Source organism: Rissa tridactyla, chromosome 3 (genome assembly GCF_028500815.1).
Source record: "Rissa tridactyla isolate bRisTri1 chromosome 3, bRisTri1.patW.cur.20221130, whole genome shotgun sequence".
Lineage (NCBI taxonomy): Eukaryota > Metazoa > Chordata > Aves > Charadriiformes > Laridae > Rissa > Rissa tridactyla.
The window spans coordinates 81,874,603-81,895,296 of NC_071468.1; the positions used below are offsets into that span (position 1 = coordinate 81,874,603).

Consider the following 20,694-nt stretch of genomic DNA (forward strand, 5'->3'; position numbering starts at 1 on the left):
GTGATTGTAAGAACAAAATTTGGTCAGGAAATGAAAGGGAAATGATTAAATAGGAAGAATATTTTTTTCTCTTTACGTATTAAGGATAGAAGGGAAAAGATGATGTAAAACATGTTTTGAAGCCCACCTTAGCAAACTCGTTGTAAAACAATCGTGATACAGTGTACTTCAGATGGCATTGTATTTTTGAAGTGATGGTTATTTTGTACCTGCTCTGTGTGTGTTTGTATGGTCATCAAGTGATGGCTACACAATATATTGGTATTGAATCTCAGATATCTAGTTGTTCTTTTTCTTCTTGTTGTTTTTTGATCTTTAAGATAGGCATATACTTCAACCACCAGCTAAAATGGAAACGTGGGCAGCAGACTTCTGCTGTTTAGACATGTATCTGTCAGCTTCTGTCATCTCCTGCCTTCATCCCTACTCCTTGCTTTTGTTAGCCTTGCAGAACACGACTTAGATATAAATCCTTTACTAGCTCTAGTATCACTAACAAAAGTGTCAGCCACGTCCTGTTAGCAAGAAATTAGGTGTTTGAGGGCAGTTAAGTGGCCGCATGGGTATGACAGAAGGTTTTGGTCTTTTGATTATATTGTTATTGATGGTGACATAAGAAGCAAGAAAGAAGAAAGGGAGAATTTCAGCAAATTCAGCAGTCTGCAGTGGTGAAGGTAGGAGAATGGGAAATGCTCATCTTTGCAAACAATACATTTACTATATATTAACTTCAACACTATGAATCCAGTGTTCTGTCATGCCATTTTTACAAAGCCTTTTTTCACCTTTTAAAATTGTCTTTCTACTCTTTAGCAAAGCTGAAATGAGAGAGAGAGAGCATGGCAAGATTGCAGGTGTCCCCAGCTAGGAAGAAATCTGTGTTGCTGCAGCATTGTCTGTAAACTGCTTTTTGAATCCTGCCAAGAAGTCACATTAATAAAGTAATCTTAAAGGCATGCACTACTTGTGGTCTTCACATGCCTTAGCACAAACTCTTTTTACTTAACAAGTAGAGTTCAAACAGCATTTTTCCTAAAGAGATGACAGGATGAGTGTGTAAAAGGAAGAACTACGCTAAAAAATTGTTTGTATTTCAGAGGGATATGTCAGAGAAAGACAAGTCAGTGAACTACTGGGGAGAAGGACTTGTAATAATAATGGTTTGGTTTTATACATTTTACATAAAAGTTTGCTGACTCCAGTTGCAACCTTTGTTTTTTTGTTTTGTTTTTTTTTTTTTTTCTTTTTAGTTTATTCTTTCCCTAGCACAGATCTTGCTGTCTCAGTCCCAGTCTGCAGTATATGGCCATACCTTTCTTCAATAAAGAATTCATAAAGCAGATTGTACAGAGAGTATAGGTTGTACTTGTCTGTGATGTCAAGAGCTGGACTCAGTGACCCAGGAATTGTCTTCCCAGTCCCAGTTTTTACCATCTAGCCGAAAAGTAACACAGCAGTTTCCAAATAACATATTTCTCATGTGTAGGTAATCCTTTAAAAATGGTTACTTTTCCCTGATGACACAATTAGATTATATATATATATAAAAATATATGTGAATTTTGATTAAATTGGTATTGATGAATTTTACTTTTTTTGTTTTTCAATCTCCTAACTGAATGGTGATGTATTTTCATGTTGAATCAGTTGACGCAAGATAAAGGTAGCTGTATAATTTAACACCTGGCACTTGCCCTCATTTCCAGTTCAGTTCTGGAATACACTTCTGAATTTGATGCCCAGAGTTGCTTTTTTCTATACCCTTGTAGGACTTCAGGACTCCACCTGCTTCGGATGTTGCAGTATGAGTTTGAATGCTTGCATTTGAACTGGGCATCCTCACCCAAAAATTTAAAAGTGCTCAGTGAAAGAAGATACAAGAAGGCAGGGAAGGAAGGAGGAGGAAAAAAGGAGTGGGCAAAGGTAGAAATACAGCTAGGTGTGGGCAGAGAGGCTGTAAAGAAGGGGACCAGGCATTGCCTTGTTCAGCTGCAGCTCTGTCGTGGCATCAGGTGGGATCCCCAAACCTGCAAGTGAGAAACTCTGCAAAGTAGATGCACGTTTGCGGCTCAAAAGCAGTGAGAGAACTGGGACACGGTCCTTTCAACAGCAGACTCTGTCTTTAAGGGTCTAGGGAGATCATGGCATGGAGTTCATAATCCTCTGTATGAAAGGGTATTTGTGGTGGTTTTTTATTAAATAACAAAAGAAAAAAAAATTATACCAAGTGTTAATTTTATCAAGTGGTGGGGTAGCTGGGTTGAAGAAGGGGAGAAGAAAAGAAATGGATGAGTCTTTCTATAGCAACTGTTCAGCGTCTGGTACTAATTCATCCACTGTTAATTTTGTTAGTGTTGCAGCTGTCAGATGTTTTGCGAGGACAGATTGTGAGCATAGCTACGGGGCCCTTCTGTTGGTTTTCCACTATGCTGAATATCAGGACTGCAGACTTCTGACTTATCTGGAGACTTAGTGACTAACGCAACACAGATATCTTAAGAGGACATACCTTTTATTTCCTTTATTTGTTATGATTGAATAATTTTATTGGTGGAAGAAAGCTTAGATTTGTGTAGCAAGTGAATGTTGCAGCATAGAAGTGATGAGTCGAGAAAGTAGTTACAGAACTTAGGTGCTTCAGATTTCCACCAAATAATTATTTATAAGGGTGTTATATTGCTACATTAACATGCAGGAAAAAATACTTGCCTAACAAAGATTTTATTAGTGGTCACAAAATATACATCGGTCTTCCCTCCCCGAGGAGTATTCATCCTTCCTTCTCAGGTGCGGAAAGTAGGACTGAAGACGGAGGTGGGACTGACAGAACGGAGCTCTTGCAGTTAGGACTATCGATTCGTTTTGGAGGGAAACCTAAACAAAGCCTAGAGCATTCCATATTTATCACTTCTGAGAGGAAATGCTAAGGGAAACTGAGGTAATGTTGTATGAGATTTAAGGGGTGAACAGGATTTTCTCATTGATTAGGAGTCTTTTAGAGCCTTTTCTTTTCAAATAGAATTGCTGTAGAGAAAAATCTCTTTTAAGAAAAGATTTCCAACTTGCCTATTTTTCCCATTTGATTTTTACCATTTAAAGATAACTGCAGCAGAACACGTGGTTGATGTTTCCTTGACCGGTTGTGAAGGATTATTTCGGGTCCCTGTCGTGCCTCCATGTGCTTTGCTGACGGTGCTGTGCCATGTTCAGGAGCTCTCTGACAGGAGATTGAATATTCTTCTCTGTGCAGCAGTAGCTGAGAGATTGCGCATCTTTCTTTTGGTTAACTTTGTCAGAGTTTCCTTAATTTTACAAAGAAGTTAACAAAGCTGGATGGATGAGGTTTATGAGTGCAAAGTAGGTGAATTGCGTATATAAGTGGTGTGCATTGGCAGGAATCATCTGCACTTGCTCCTGCGTCTTGCATTCGCTTCTTCTACTCAGGAGGAAGACCTCTGCAGCATATTGGACAACACAAGTATTTGCAATGTTTGTGGTATTGGTGAGCTGCGTAAGCAATATTTGTAGATACAATGAAGAAGAAAACCAGTAATTTCATTAGGTACATTGGAGGTGTATCCTCATTAGCAATGTTCACATTAACCAGAATAGAGCGTTAGAAGATAAAGCCAGTTTGGAGCTTAAGAGAGAGGTAACAAAAAGAGGAATCCTTCACGTCAAGAGGGACTTGAATATTGGGAGTTTAGGCAGGTGAGGACATGGAAAGGAGGCATGACAGCAAGACAAGACAGGAAATGATAGAAGATAAATCAGTTGTGCTTATTTAACTGCCCTCGGAAAAGTTCAAGGAGCTGTCTGTGAAACTGAAAGGCAACAGATTTAGAGCCAGGGGAAAAGAAGGGTTTTTTTTAACATTTCGTAGAACTAACCTGTGGAACTTGCTGTCACAGAGCACTGTTGCAAATCTTAGCAGGACTTAAAGGAAGAAAGAAAAATTAGACGTCTAAAAAGAGAAAACTTTTTGTATAGGGATACAAGACCTCATGCATGAAGGCCTTCACTTGGCTACCAGCTGGTAGGAAGAAATTTCCCCAGACAGGTATTTCCATTACTCAGTGAAAAGAGCCTCATTTCTCTCTGATGGTCAAGTGGGAAATGGCTCTGGTGCAGGATGTCAGCAATTATGTTCATTCAGAGCTACTTCTATAACAAGTGCTTTTTGCGCTGGCAGCAGAGATCTGGTGCGCCGCAAGGAAGTGATAGTGCTTCGTTTTCTCTTTTGGGGGAAGGCGAGGCAGAAAAAGATGAAAGAAATCAGCCAGCACATCCAAAGGAGAGCGAAGTGCTGTCTGTCCCTGCCATCAAGACAGGACAGGCATGTCTGGTGGTGTTATTTCCATGTGGGGGCAAGCCTGTGTTTGGTTGGGTTTTTTCCTACTAAGCACCCCGTGGCAGCAGAACTCTTATGTCTTTGGGACAGGTTTGAGGTAAGATTAATCATGGGGATTAATCATGCTGTAGGATTTTGCTCTCTTTTCTGCCGTAGTGCTGCATATAACTTGGGGTCATTAATGAGAATAATTGCTTTAGGAAGAACAAAACTTCATTCTAGCTGTTGTGTGATGACAGTGAATAGGTATTTGAAAGTGTCACTGGGAAAGGTAAGTCATGTGAATTGTGGTAATTTTTATAAACTGGCCTTTTGCATAGTTTTTTTGTAACTTTCATTGATAACTGACCAGTCTTTAGAGATGAACATTTTCATACGCAGATAAGAAAATTTTTTTTCTCTCTGGCTAACATTAAGTAAACATATTATTTTGCTTCTCTATATGGTACTGCAGTGTTGAAGGGATTCCTACTGGATCAAATCAAATCAAATAATATTTTTTTTTTTTTTCTCTTTCCAAACACTTATTATTGTTTCTAAAGTTTTCCAAGGTATTAGGCTATCTTCTGTTCAAAGATAGTAATTATTGGAAGGATTATTTTGGAGAGGATTTTTATTAGAGACAGCAAAAGTATGGCCATTCTGTGCAGTATGATTGAATGGCTGCAATTGTATCCCAGTTTTGCTTTTGAAGTGTAGCTTAATTTGCCTCAAATTAATATAAGATAGGAATTGAAAGTATTAATGCTTAGAGGACTGGTGGTTTTTTTTTCCTTTTAAAAATTATGTTATTATGTAGTTTTTGTTACTAAAGCATTCTAGGAAGTAGATCATCATGAGAAGTATTTCTTTAACTGACAGTTATAACTGGTCTCCAGATGAGTAACGAGAGGCTAAATCAGCAGTACGCATGTAGATGTCACAGTTGTCCTTCACCACTTACAGCCATTAGCAGGAGTTCAACCTGTTCTGTCATTATCCTGCTGACACTGTACAACAGGTTGTATCGCATTGGCACTGGCTTCCATATGTCAGCACATCTGTGAGCGGTCAACTCAACCAACCATCTTCAAGTCCCCCACTTTTGCCAGGGATCTTGCTTGAAGCATATTTTTCAAGGAGACAAGAGCGCACATCTTTTAGTTGTCAGATTTCTGTGTATCAGCATGGACTAATTCCTTCCCCCCCCCCCCCCCCCCAATACTGGTTTGTAAGTGTAGGAAGTTTCCAGTAAATGCACTGTGTGGTGTGAAATTCCCTCCCTTTCTCTCTCCTTTTTTTTTATCATTTTTAGGTTTTCTTGTGTGGCTTCCCCTCAAAAACAAATGCACTAATCTGTAACGTTTTTCCACAGAACACCAGATATTTAGTATTATGTACAACGTGCTATGTACGTGAATGACAGATTAACTATATGTTAAGCAGTGTTAACAGTGACATCATTTATCAGTCAAAATAATTGACTCAAACCTTACATAGCATCTTTACACGTCATTTTCCGTGCCACTTTACTTACAAAGTGGTAGCTGTTACATTCCCATCATTCGTGTTTCCATTAAAATTCAAGCATGTAGATTTATGTGGGGTTGGAAGGGGTTTTATTACAAGCACAGAGAAGCCTAAATAATCTTGTCCTCGTAGATGCAATGCGTGCTTGTAAAATGAAAGACTAAGAAAAATGAAAAACTGTCATGGCTCAGTTAATTTTAACCCCTTTCATTTAAGCTAATAAACTGGTGTGGAACATACGGGTAAACTATTTTCTCTTGAAATACCATTTAGTAAATTAATTTTCATCTGGAACGATTATTGTGTGTTCATCAGTGGGAGGTTACACTGGAAAGGTATGTGTGGGGCTTTTTTCTGATTGGCATTGAAGATCTAGCTCTGGGAGGTGTGCCTGCAATGAAGAGACCCTCCTGTAACAGTGATGGAGTCTTTGCTTGCTGCTTTGTCAAGTAATTATTCATTTTTCCTCCTTTTTACTATAATGTCTCTTGCAGTGGCACAGCTTCTGTGGCCAAAAAACCCCACAAAAATTCCTATTAGTACCAAGATCCAGGTTATGTAAATGCAAGATTTTGTTTTCTCGCTATACGCTGGAGCTATTGATGTGCATATGTTGGAGGAGATAGACTGAATATAACCATGGATTCCTACTGTCTTGGGAAAACAAGAACTTTCTCATAAATAAAACTAATGATAATACTGTGGCTGACTAACTAGGTTTCTCAAACTGAACTGATTTTGGCATCTGTGTTAAAAAAATAAAAACCAGATTCTTTCTGATTCCTGGCCATTCAATGAAAGAAACAATGTGAAAACTGTTTTAGCCAATTGAAAAGTGAAACTGTGCATACATGTAAACATGTGCGTGCAGGTATATATGTTTGGGGCTTTTTTTAAGTGTATATTGGGTGTTTTATTGGATCCAAAAGAAAGCTTTAGTGCTTTTCAGGATTTATTTAGTTTTTATAATCAAATTAAGTGGAAATAAAACATATGATTTTAATAGCAGCAAAAACTTGCATCTTAATAATAGTAAACCAAAAATATTTCATTTTTAGGAGGAGTATTTCAAGTTTGAATTAATTGATTTTTTTTTTTTAAATTTGAAAATAATATTTTATGTTGGCCTGCACATGCAAAAAAAAATTTAACTCTAAAAAGAATGCTTAAAAAAATCACCCACTCTGCTGATTCCAGATTTTATAGTAAGCATCATGGTAGAGCAGCATCATTAAATCATTTTTATCTAGGGATATTGTCCATTTTGTGTCAAAAAGTAGATACAAAGTATAAATGTGAAAGTGTCATATTTGTAAATGTGAACATGTTGTTTTGCATAGGCAGGTCCAGATTTATTCCACTTAATTTTAGGCACTGACCTGAGATGCCTCGCCACCTTAGAGCCTTCTCCAGTTACATCCCAAAGTGCCTCCAGCGAGCAGTTCAAAACTGAGCCCCGTGTATCACGGTCCTGCCTGTAGCCCAGGGCTGCCATGCCCTAACTTGGCATCTTGACATCTTGCCCAGCTTTAAGTTTTACTCTTGTAGGCACATTGCATGTCTGATGCATTTTCTGGTCGCCTTTAATTTCTCCCGTCCTCGGGCACAAATTTCTGAAGCAAACCTGAGCAGCTTTAGTGCATGAGTGGGAAAGAAACCTCACCTTCAGCAACACTGTAGAAGAGCTGAAGAGCGCGGCTGGGCAAGTAAGATTATTGTGCCTTCAAAAAATACGGATAACGTATTTACAGCTCGATGTACCTGTTAGCCAAAGCACACAGTCTGAGGCTGAAAATGAAAACTGGCTCAACAGGTGTTTAATAAAATTGAGTAACCAAGTAAGTGGCTGGTTTTTCTGGCTGCTCTGACGGTTTGAGAAAATTCCTATTTGAGCTCTGCTCAGCCAGTTGTCTCCTGTGCCAGATTTTGGAAGGGTTGCACATGGTTACGCCTGCACGTGCTCTTCCCAATGTGCAGCGAGAGTCACAGCTGCCATTTCATAGCATTACTGGAAATGCAAAAAAAAAAACCAAACACAACAACCCAGCCTTTCAAATCCTGTTTTAGATTAATTGGTCCAAGACTGTAAATTTCTACACTGAAAGGGTTATCAAACATTGGAACAGGCTGCCCAGGGAAGTGGTGGAATCGCCATACCTGGAAGTATTTAAAAGACACATAGATATGGTGCTGAGGGACATGGTTTAGTGGTGGTTTTGTCAGAGTTAGGTTGATGGTTGCACTCAGTGATCTTAAAGGTCCCTTCCAACCTAGGCAATTGTATGATTCTATAAAGGTCTAAAGGGTAACTTGCCTGGAAAGACAGGTATGGTTTGGCCAGTAATTTACAGTTAATGTAAATAGAGTTATGATAATAGTGACTATTTACACAGTCTCATTTGGGGTTGTGAAAAGCTGGAGGTCCAAATTGTTCACAAGAAGCCTTCTAGCTAGGGTTATTAAGGATAACACCCTAAGGATCTGTCCACGTATTCATAAGTGTATTTAGTAATTTCTATGTAACCTATGCCTGCAAAATAGGATATTTAGAGTATATTTAGATGCCGTGAGTAGTGAAAAAAAGACATTTACAGTTTTTGAATGGCAGTGATTGAAACTGCTGAATGAACAGATGCAACGTTACCCCTGTGCAGTTGGCTGAAACTTCACTGGTGCAAATGGCAGCATAGCCTGAACCAGAGGTTTTTCCTCTTGTGATTTAAGATGCTCTGTGCAGTTGGCTAAAACATCACTGGTGCAGTTGGCTATAACATCACTGGTGCAAATGGCAGCATAGCTTGAAACAGAGGTTTTTCCTCTTCTGTTTTATGGGGCTCATGCGGATGCTGCTGATGGCCTTTTTGCAAGAATTGCCTTTCCTGTGGAGCCTTTGATTTTTGCGTGTCCTGTGTAGTAATGTGTAAACGGTACAAACTCAGCCAGTGCCAGTGTCCCTTCTGCGTCCTTGGGCTGACTCGCAAGCTGGCTCGTCTCCGCTGGTGCTGTGGCCAGACACCACGGAGGAGGACAGCTCAAAGGGCAGTGTAGTCTGAGAAGACAAGGGCGACACCAGATGTGTGTTTTCCAAGGCATGTAGACCCTTTTCCTTCAAGACTTTCAGTTTCTAGGGATGAAGAGTTTGGAAGTATGCAGATTATTATTATTATTATTTTAAGAAGCTGTTGCAGTCTTTGGTGACTTAGATCTTTAACCTGAGTAGCCAGTGTGTATTATTCTAGAAGGTGGGCTTGTAATCTGGGAATTTCAGATAGTCATCCAAAAGGTAGTGATGTTATCATTTATGCAGAGGTGGTATCTTTTTTGGTTGCAGCTTTAATGCTTTTTAGCTCATTAAGGATCTCAAAACCAAAGCAAAAACTCCTCCTTCATTCAATTTTATTTTAAAAAGGATGGCTGTGGCACATGGTTATACAAGAAGTGCTTATCACTCACCTCGTGAACAAAATCACAGGTCGACTGGAGAGCTGCATCCTCATGGCTTTCTCCTGTAGGTCATTTCACATGCTCAGCTCAAGATGCTGCTCGCTGCCATTTTGGGGACAGCCAGGGAAATCCCCATGGTAGGCTGCTGTGCAGGAACCTATTCTGGAGGACTTGGGGCTGCTTACGGATGTGGCACAGAAATCACACTTGAAAAAGTTTTACCAAGGGTTATAAAGTTTGGATGGGATGGACCACGCTATACCCCATCGCCTAAACCTGATTATTGTGAGAAAAGAGCATCGTATCGGGATTTTCTTTTTAATGCTGGCTATTTAGATTAGTAAAGGAAGCTAATGGTGATAGGAAATGTAGCAATATTAAATCACAGTAACAGTGTGGACGCTTTATGATCTTCCATGGGTCGTCCAGATTACTTGTTCTGGTGCACTCAGAAATTGCAAAAAAGCTAAAATTTGTGATGCTTTTGTATTCAATATGCAGTGGGAGCAAAATACTTGCTGTACTTGGCTGTTACGATGGGTGAATTGGGAAGATTTCTTTGAATTAGTGCAAAAGACTTGTGAAATTTCCAGCCTCTGTCATCTCAGATGTTTCTTTGCTCTCGAAACCAACTGGGTATACAGCTCCTATAAGCAGCTTTGGGGGAAAAAATCAGACAGTGTGTACTCAATTTATTACCTGCTTTTGAAGACCTGGTAGCTTTTGGAATCTGGATTCAGATGTATTGTCTGAATCAAAGCAACTGTGAAGAGATTGTCTCATTGAATTTGGGCTCTTTCCATTTTAGGTATGAAGCTGCATTTCGTTTGCTTTCGTTTGCGTATGTTTTAATAGGAATTTCAGATGTGAAGTATTGCAGTTTGTTAGACTGTAGAACAGGAGTTTGGATGTGGATGTGATATGAGTTGATAATTCATGATGCTGAAAGGTCCTTCTAAAACTTTACCAGAGTGACTCTTAGAAGAGTGATTAACTCTTCCTACCAAAACCCCCAAACCCTGTCTTTACTCATTAGCAGTGCTCTAGAATGGAAATCTTGTGTTTAGCGCATTTATCCCCAATATCTGTAACGTTAATTGAAGAAATGTAGCATAAATAAAAGGCTAATTGAATACAATGTAAATTACATAGGTCAGAATATCATATTACAATTTTCTCTCATGTTTTCTTAATAGCATTTGAAATCCATATGCTTATGTGATGCTACTTACTTTTAGCATGTTTACCATCTTACTTATTGACTGTTCACTCAGTAAGCTGCAGATTACTGGACTGATTGACTGTGGAGCCATTCAGAAGAGATGTTTAAGAAGAAAACATACTTCTGTTTAAGAAGTTAAGAAATTCTCATTTGGATTCTGACCTGCAGTTTTCCTTTGTTTGATGCACAACCTTGTGACTTCCCTTCCATTTCAAGATCATCTTTTCCCAATTCAGACTACAGTGCTGCTTCTGGTTTACTATTTACGGACTGTTTATATGCATTTGAGATTTCTTCTTGGTAGAGAGAAGGGTGAGACAGCAAGGCAGGTTCAGCACTTTGAAAATCTCCTGCATGACATTGGGACTGTTTGGTGATACAGAAGTACTGGTATAGTCTGTCACCAAAATGCTGCTAGCACGGATGAAACTTTACTGGCAAAACTGCATTTTACTCAAGCCATCCCTAATAGGGTCAAAATGCTACCCAAATGAAAGTGCAGCGTTGTTGGTGTAATTGCAAACACACCAGGAGCTTCCTAAAGCCCCATTAGATCCAGCAGGGATTGCACCTGTTTGTACCCCTGGCATCCAACAAGATGTCTGATGTAAACTTTCTCTCATTAAGCACCTCCCAATGTAAATTTAAGTTCCTCGCTGCTTCTTCCGTAGGGCTCCTCGATTTAAGGGGTTCCAGCAGCAAGACAGTCAGGAGCTTCTGCACTATCTGTTGGATGCAATGAGGATTGAAGAAACAAAGGTAACGTCCTCGTGGATGTTTTTAAAGAACTTATTTGACTGTATGGTAAACTAGTCTTTGCTTCAGTGTTCTTCATGTTCCCTGTGTTTTAAAGATGTACTTAATGGAGTAGCAGTGGCTCGTTTGTTATCTTGGGAAAAACAATGACATTTTTGAAAGAGGATTTAATTATGTTCATGTTTATATAATAAAACTGCTGATTGGAATAACAGTTTGAGTTTCAGAAAGAGCATGGTAAGTAGATCATGATAAATTTAGGAATCTGAATTGTTTGCCTTTATTAAAAAAACAAAAGGACAAAAACCAGACTTCTGGGTCGTCAAGAAAGTAGAAGTAGAACCTCTAATGTAGCTGACAGTGGGCATTTTAGGGTAAAGCTTTGGGACAGAAATTAGCAGCTCCTAGCTGTGGGCCTGCCCATACTTTTGTATGAAATCTATTTAAATGAAAAAATTAGGACAAAACCAAAATACTGAAAAGTTTCTTATATCTCTTGAAAGTGTGAAGAACTACTTGTTTTATAAATAAGGTGCTGCTTTTCATTATTTAAAATCTACATCCAAGTATGCCAAGTACATAAACTGTTATATTAAAAATGTCCCTGTGTGGTTTTTCTTGTGGTTTTTCTCATGGTTTTTTTTTGCTTCGTTATCTCTGGCTCCTGCATTGTTGAATACAAGGAAGTGTGCATTTGCTTGCTCAAACTATTTCGACCATATCAGATTTCATCTGCTGGATTTAATAATCTTGGACCCTTCTTTTCAGATAATATTTTGGTAAATGGTGTTTTATAAGTCTCATCAAAAGGAGGGCCTTAAATCTCATACTGACCAGCATATTTCCTCTTCCCTCTTACTTAGTAACGGGATGAATGTCATGATCCTGAGATGAAACATAAAGCTGTGTCTGAGCCCAGTTCCTGGCACTAGAGTAGCGCTGAACAAATCCCCATCCTACCAGAATATCACTATATATTGGTCTTGGGAGCAGTACACTTGGTCATAAGCAGAACTGAACTACAGGAAGAAAGAGCTAAACCTTGACTTTGTCATGCTTACAAAATTAGGTGTCGAACAGGGCATGCAACAGAAGCAGCCAACCTTAGTTAAAAAACATTTGTCATGTTTTTGCAGTGGAGGGAAACTTTATTTTGTTGTTTATTGATTTTAATGTAATAAAAAGTGGAAACTGTATTTGCTCCACAAGTGAGGATTCACCAAAAGCGGGATTATTACGACGACTAAGCAGCTTCTCGAGTGGGTGATTCCACTTTGCCCTTAAGTCAATCCCCAGTTTCACCAGTGAATGTGCTATCATTATGATAGCCTGCGTTTGTATTTGCCTTTTAAATAGTTTATTATTAGAGAGTGGTGACAGCTAGAGTAGCTACCACAAGAGAGTAATGGAAGATGGTGAGAATTTTAAGTGACCTTTTGGGCACTATTCCTGCTGCTCCCATCAGTGGGCAGGGAGAGGTTGCTCCCCCCCTGCAATTACACCCCTCTGCTGCCTTAATGGTGCATTATCACAGAATCATAGAATGGTTAGAGTTGGAAGGGACCTTAAAGATCATCTGGTTCCAACCCCCTGCCATGGGCAGGGACACCTCCCACCAGAGCAGACTGCTCAAAGCCCCATCCAGCCTGGCCTTGAACACTTCCAGGGATGGGGCATCCACAACCTGCCTGGGCAACCTGTTCCAGTGTCTCACCACCCTCACAGTAAAGAATTTCTTCCTAATATCTAATCTAAATCTACCCTCTTTCAGTTAAAACTATTACGTGTCCTATCACTACACTCCCTGATAAAGAGTCCCTCCCCATCTCTCCTGTAGTCCCCCTTTAGGTACTGGAAGGCTGCTTTAAGGTCCAGAGACTCCTCCCGGAGTCTTCTCCTGGAGACTTCTCTTCTCCAGGCTGAACAACCCTAGCTCTGTGCAAACACGTCTTTATCACCTCGGGCTGCTCCACCACAGACAGTACTAGTAAAAGCTCTCAGTCTTTTTTTTCTTTAAACTTTATTTGATTATCCCGTGTTTCAGGTCTGTAGATGGCGTGACAAAGGGCGAACGTCAGGCCTGTGGTGACCCCGGCAGGAGCCTGGCAGCTGCCCGGTGTCCTCCCCACCACAACGGCTCCTGCTGGGGACAGCCTGCCTGCAGCAACCTGCCTGCCACCGCAGCCCTGTGGTGGGGGTTACAGCCGCTAACCTTCCTCTTTCACGCTGCTTTTAAACTTTACTCTCGGAAGAGGGAACAGCCATTGAAAGGGCAGCCGGCTGCTTTGCCAGCCCCCTGCGAGAGAGCCGAACGTGGGGCCGTGCCTGCTTCCCTGTCCCTACCGCGATTAGGTTTTTTCAACCCCTAAGGGTTTTGATGACAAATACGTATGATACATAATATGGCACTAGTTATAGGAACTGACAAAAAAATCACACTCCACTTTTGCCTCCTCTCCATGGTTTTGTATCTCATACAAGGGCTTTCCAACACCAGTGTTGAACTTTTCCCTATCCCTGTTAAAAAAAGTTAGAAAGCGTGTATGTACACAAGTGGGTTTTTTTAAGATAAAAGCTTGTCAATACTACAATGAAGATGACATAGCGTCTGCTGTTTCCAGCAATGTGGGCCGGAGATGGTTTCACACCGGGGCCTGAAGTGGCTGAACCCTGCTGCTAATTGATTAATGTCTGCTGCCATTGTCCCCAGCGCCCTGCCCATTCAAAGACTATGTCTTTCTTTGACCTAAATAAATGGTTCAACGCGCTAATCCCAACAAAAGGGTTGCTTATGGCCCTAAACCCATTTATGGTGCTCGACTTCATGAATTACCTATTGATTAGTCCTTTTAGTATATTGTGGGCTTTAAGATGAACAAAGCTGAGCTCGGGGCAGCGGGAGTTAATTCACAAGCCAGGTCACATACTCATAAGGTGGGAGTATGACTTGGTTGGATGGGTGCCTGAACTGGAAACCGAACCTCCGACATAGCATAATATATGGCTTGCAAGTGTTATTTGCTGCCTGCAAACAAGAGTTATTTATGATTCTTTTCCTGTTAGGACACAGGGTTTGAGTTACTCGCAGAAGGTTTGATATCTCTGTCTGTCTCTAGGATGGTACTTCGCTCTAAGTGTGACTTCAGTGACACGTGTCACTGTAAATGTCATTTGCGCACTGACGTGAGGGAGTTGTACACGTTACTAGAGTTTGTGGATTAGAAAGCTGGTACGTTTTCCAGGAAAAAGGGAAGCAGGGGGCATGCAGGCTGTGGCGTTCCTTGGCCACGGACCTGACGCTGCCTCTGGCTTCCCAGCCTGGGGAGGCCTGGGCTGAGCCGCCTTTTTGCCAGCCGGTGCGGTTCTGCTGCCGGAGTTCACCTCTCGGGAACACGGCACCTCCGTATCCCCTGGGGCAGCTGAGAAATAGCGGGGGGAGCACCCCCTGTTTGGAGGTGCAGCTACAGCTCACCTGTATGACATTTCTTCTTCCAAAAATGCCGGGTTTTAGGATTTTTTTTTTTAAGCAAGTGTTGATGACGTTTATGTGGATTCATAAAAAGTTTTGTATCTCTCTAAGGTTTTCTAACATAACTTTGAAATGTGCAGTGTTAGAAAGTAAACAGAAGTAATAAAAATACTGCCCAAACGCAGGCATTGAAGTCTGGCTATTGAAAGATACTTGGCTCCCTTCAAGTATTTTGTATCTTAGCAGTTAGTAATAGTCCATTTTTCCTCAGCACTTCCCTCCCCAACAGTGGAAAAAATGGGAAGTATTTGTTCACTGCAAATCTTATAGTTTCTTGATAACCTCTCAAGTGCTCTACAATGGCTCCCTCTTTGAGGGGAGGAAATTTTTCAGTAGTCACCTACTAAAGTTAACCTCATGTAGCTTTGGCACTCTTAGTAACAACAGTCGTTTTAAAATATTAAATGATGCTTAATTTAATGAAGTAAGAGTAGATAAAATCTAATCATATATTATTAGTTTTCAGAATGTTTACACTTAAAATACTTGCTAAGCATTTTGTTTGTCTGTTTTTTAACTATAGCGTATACAAACTGGTATCTTAAAAGCATTTAATAATCCAACTACTAAGACGGCAGATGAAGAAACTAGAAGAAAAGTCAAAGGTATGCAACTCTTTATTGAATGCTTTTAAAAATGCACAAGTTTTTAAATACCATTTTCTTCAAAACTGGTTATTGCAAACAGCAATAACAAAGTACTGTAGTTACAAGACTTTTATTATGTATTATTCTAGTGCCACCTAGTGCATATGTAAAGGATAAAGAGTTTAGTATGTGCTGACTTGCATCTTTGTATCCAGGATGAAGTCTTCCCCTGTATTAATAATGCCTCTTGTAATGATAGGTAGAATTTAATTTTGTTCTCTAAAATATTTGCTGCATCATCAGGTTTGTTGTATAGCCACAATCATTGTATCACTCAAGAGAGGCCACTTTCCATAAATAAAACTGATTTCTGTTAGCTGACTGATACTGCGAGCACTCTAAATATGATTGATTGCAAAGCCAAGATAGGACGCTGTTTCCAAAACAGCTGTTTTTTAATTAATTTGTATGTGTGTCTTTATGCAAAAGTTCTAATTTGGGGGATTTTGTTTTAATTAAAGTCTTAATAATGATTAAGCTGTTTGGAAAGTCGCCCTTTCCAAATCTGCAGCAGTTAAGGCATAGAGATGTATTAGAACAGGCTTTGGTCTCATGTTTTAGAGTTTTATGGTTTCAAAAATCATTTAGAAAGGGTGACAACCTGTCTGCTACCCTAGTGTCTATATCAAGACAATACAATATTAAGTATTCAAAAGAAAACTGTGATTTTATTTAAAAGGCTTCTTCTTGAGAGATACAGTACTGTTATTCTGTTACAGTAGGTGGGGAAGGGAAGGATAACAGGGAATCATATCACTAAAATATTTTGAAATGTTGAGATAATACAGTATACGATGTATTAGTTATTGTGTTCAAAACATTTTGAATATGTTTAAAATTGTGCTTTCACAATAAATCCTCGAAAGAATTTTGTTGTACTTATAGTGTGGCATTGGATCTGTTATTTTTCACATTTAAAAAAGGCAATGTTTTTTCAGCATATGGAAGAGAGGGTGTGAAGATGAACTTCATAGATAGGATCTTTGTTGGTGAATTGACTAGCACTGTCATGTGTGAGGAATGTGAAAATGTAGGTATTCTGGAATTTGGTTTGATGTGGAATAGATCACATACTGGTTTGATTACATTGTCTTGAAAGTATAAAATTGTATTGCCAATTTTATACTTGTTTGTTTGTTTGTAAAAGCAAGACTTTATTGAAAGTTTCTCATTTAAAATGATTTATTCCTTCTTTAAAGCATTATCCTCCGCAAACCTAAGAAGAGGTATCCTTTAAATTCAAAAAAGGATTCAAGTACTGGGCTTGATTTTACATCTAACTTACGGCTGGAGGTTCCAAATTCTATAATCATCCGTTTAACCCCCTGATTTTATTTGATATTTTTAAAACACCTGCCTATCTTAAGATGCAAATCCTCCTGCCTACTCTTCTGGGATATACCTGAAAATTGGGAATTGCTTACTTTGAATTAGCGTGAGTGGGGAAATGCTAAAATTACTTTTTTTTACTTGAAGTGTTTTTGATAATTAACGTAATAACTCTAATGAACAGCATATTCCTTTCATAATTAATATTACTGACATTTCATCATAAATGCTTTCCATGATCCTTATAATTTTCTTTAACTTTGGAAGAGAAAAATCTTATTTGCATGACTTTTCTAATTGAATGTTACATTTGTGTTTGGTTTAAAACATTATATTTCATATTATAGAGATTAAGTTAATCAATCAGCCTGAATAATTAAGCACAGTCCCGCAGTGCCAGGTAAACTTCCCTCTGTGTGATGTGCAGGTTACACTTCAATGTGCTACTAGTATCAATGAAGAACTTTTACAATATACAAAATAGAGGTTGTATGTATTTGGCGTGTCTCATTTATTTTTGCTGGATTCTTATATTCCGCCTGCAGAGGACTCAGGAATTTGCTCGCTGTAGCCGTTTGAGGAAGAGTTAAGCATTCGCTTTCCTTTGCCTGTGTTGGCAAAGATGTTTTTGACTAATGTTTGTTCATGCAAACTCACTCTTTAGGGGAACCCCTCTTGGAACATCGCTCATCAGGCAGTCATTCTTGTTACAGTAGTTTTGATCTCATTTATTGCTTTACTGGAACCCAAATCATGGCGAGTCCCTGCACAACAGGTAAAAATAAGGCCTACAGTCCATATCAAATATCGCAGGTGTAAGACAGGGTCACGGATGCAAGAGAAGGGCAATGATGACAGTAATTGAGGGCATGACTGTGTTCAGTAACTTACATGTACAACATGATTTTTAAATTTTTTTTTAAGGCCTTGTTTTTCAGTCTTTCCAGAGGCAAGATAAGTCAGTTTTGGAAGGAATTTGATAACGGCAAGGGAGAGAGCTTAAGGAACAGGCTTGGATGAGATGCTCTAGTCATAAAGGCACATGGGAAGTGCTGAGAGCGAAAGTCTTTAGGTACGATTTGCCAGATATTTCTAGTCTCAACTTAGATTTTTATATGGCTTATAGATGGCAAAATAAAACTTCAGCACAGAAAAGAAGGCTGGTTTTTTTTCAGTCCCCTTTTCCCCAGTAATTGGATTTATTTTAACAATTACTAGCGTATGTTATGGCGTGAAAATTTCTAATAAAGCTTTTGGCTGTAACCAGGAAGCCTGACTTAATCTTTTCGGAGAGTGTCAGGTTAGAACCTGTCATCTAACTGTCATTAACCAGTCCTTGCTGCTTAACAGTGTACGAGGTCCAACGCTTGCACAGAAGCATCCAGGGTCAGGAAACTCTACAAATCAGCTTTCTGCAGAACCGTGCCATCTAGAAGGCCCACATACTTGAAAAGCTCAGAGAAACAGCACCGTACTTGCTTCTAGGTCCAGTTCATGCCCAGATGAATGGCTTTGCCCTTTGTGTCTGTGTGCCGAAATTTTCTGCAGTGTTAGAAAGAAAATCAGCGCTAACATAAAAAAAAAAAGAAGTTTCTGGAAGTTCTTCATTGTAGTTTGATACATCTTGTAACTAATAAGCTTTTTATATAGTTTCTGATAACTATTTAAAAAAGGGAGCTATGTGCTAAACTCATATATTCCTCTTTGCATTTAATATGCATTTTCTCTTTTTCTTCAAGATTTCAACAGTAAAAGAACCTTTCATTGATCTTTCACTTCCTATAATAGAGGAGAGGGTAAGAAACGGAATATGTACTAAATAACTGTTGCTTCCAGTGGATTATTTTTACATACCTTTATGAAAATGTTTATGGATATACACACAGTTTTGATTTCAAGCCTAAAAATGGATGCTTGTCCATAAATACGTGTACTGTCATACATCTGTTCATTATATAATTTTATTTATATATATAGACACACAATGTCATTAAGTCATTTTTAAATTAGTCCAAACTTGGAACAAAGGACCATTGTAATTTACTGTATATGTAGGTCTGAGATTACCTTAATTTAGTAGTATTTTTCGTATATACTTATATGAATAGAATGATTATATTTTTTTTTTTTTAAGGTCCAGAAAGTTAGATTCTAGCATATTGGTTTGCATCTAGAGAACCTGAATCATTGGGCTGAAGCATACCTATGGGATGAGACAGTGTAAAAATGGCTAGACTTCGAATATCTTTATTCTGGTGTTTTTGGCATTTCACAGAATGCCTCCAATAGCTGTGGAGGAACTGTGTTGCTTTGGAGACATATACTCTGCTTTTGCAGGACTTGGGGTTTTCATTGGAGAGTAGGGGGGGTGAGTTGGGGGTGGTTCTTCCCCCATCCTGCGTATATTCATGTCTATTTAAGGGAGAGTATTTAACGTAATATTTAATCCCATATAAAATGTACTTGTCTCCCAACACCAGTTTTGCTCATCATAAATTCTTCTTCTCCATTGCTGCATTGAGTGCTGATGTCTGTGGGAGCTAAAGCTTTAGGAACCTTTTGAGTATTTGGGCCCCTGTGCTTCCCGGCTCACACGTGTAACATGGGAACTTCACGGGCTCTTTTTGAGAGCAAGAGATCTGCTGGCTTTCAGCAATCGCAGCACTTACTTGAGGACATGCATTATTTTATGGTTGTCTCTTTCCTTTACAGTCTAGATACACCGCTGCCATTAATGTGATGGGGGCTGTGCAGCAGCTCCTTCATCACCTCTCAAGGTGGTAGGCTGCACGAGGGTCTGACATATGGGGAGCGATGTCCCCTTTGATAAATTCACATCTCGTACAGCTCCGCATGTGTTTATACAATACTAGAATAGATTATTTGGTATGTATTCTCTACAGGAACTCTGTATCATTCCTGTTTCTTGTGGCTCTCGGTTGATCCTTCAACGATGTTGACAGTGTGTTTATGATAAATAAAATTAGAAAGTAGTCCTATCTTGTAATTCAGGGGCCAGTTAATTGGATATAGGTAGGTTACTATTTTCTAAAGCGAAGGAAAACCCCCACATACTTTCATCTTTTATGTAGGTTGCAAAGGAATACAAAATTGGCGTATTTCCTTTCCTAATTTCCTGTCTAATTTCCTAGGTTGCAAAACCTGTGCCTTTGGGAAGAACAGGTAAAGGTAAAAGCGTACAAGAGGCAGATCTTGGTCAATATAACTGTTCTTCTATCACTGCACTGAATAATCAACCCAAACTTGTCAAGAAACACACTTTAACAAAAGATAAGGTAAGAACTCAAATACTCGCACTAACCAGTCATCTTGAGTTTATTCTGAAATTTCTAGGGTTACAGGGGTAGGAATTTTGACATCTATCAATGAAGGTATTTTGGTATACATAAAGCTGACATAGACTTGTTTTAAAATATTTAGGTCATTATTAGAAGTGTGAGAAAGGACAGTCATTGGGAACCACTTAGTTTTCAGTTACGGGGTTTTTTTTTAAAGGAAAAAAAAAATCTGCAAGTTAATTTTGATTCACGTTGCTTTTGGTTTTGTTGACTGCTTTTCTTCTGGTGCCCTCATAGTTTGTTCCTGGTTGCAATCACAAGAACTGTTAAGTAATGCTGGCTCAGAGAGCAGGCAGGTCTGCGTTAGTGCTGTCCCAGGGATTAGCTGGTAGCGGGTGCAACAAAAATAGTACAGCCAGCAGAGACTCTGGGGGACCGAGATGATGGTTTCCGTGATCCGCTTGGCCTTCAGCAGCCCGAGGGCTGGGGAGCTGGGTTCAGCCCCTCTCCAGTGCAGCCTCCTTGGCTGCATGGTTCTTCCTGATGGTAGTAAAAGGGTTCTGCAAACACGCCAGCCTAACAAAAGTGATTATTGGTACGTATTAGTG

At 39.4% G+C, this 20,694-nt stretch overlaps 1 protein-coding gene across 7 annotated transcripts in view; it reads left to right on the forward strand.

The window, feature by feature from the left end:
• The window catches only part of USP45 (ubiquitin specific peptidase 45), a 56,757-nt gene that overhangs the window by 27,645 nt on the left and 8,418 nt on the right, over window positions 1–20,694 (forward strand). For 2 of the 7 annotated variants that reach the window (XM_054197287.1, XM_054197284.1), the window contains 4 exons: window positions 11,198–11,285; window positions 15,335–15,416; window positions 18,527–18,583; window positions 19,940–20,083. In XM_054197287.1, the coding sequence (XP_054053262.1) occupies window positions 11,198–11,285; window positions 15,335–15,416; window positions 18,527–18,555 (199 nt within the window). In that variant the 3' untranslated portion in view covers window positions 18,556–18,583; window positions 19,940–20,083. The other 5 variants (XM_054197282.1, XM_054197286.1, XM_054197283.1 and 2 more) reach the window with 5 other exon arrangements.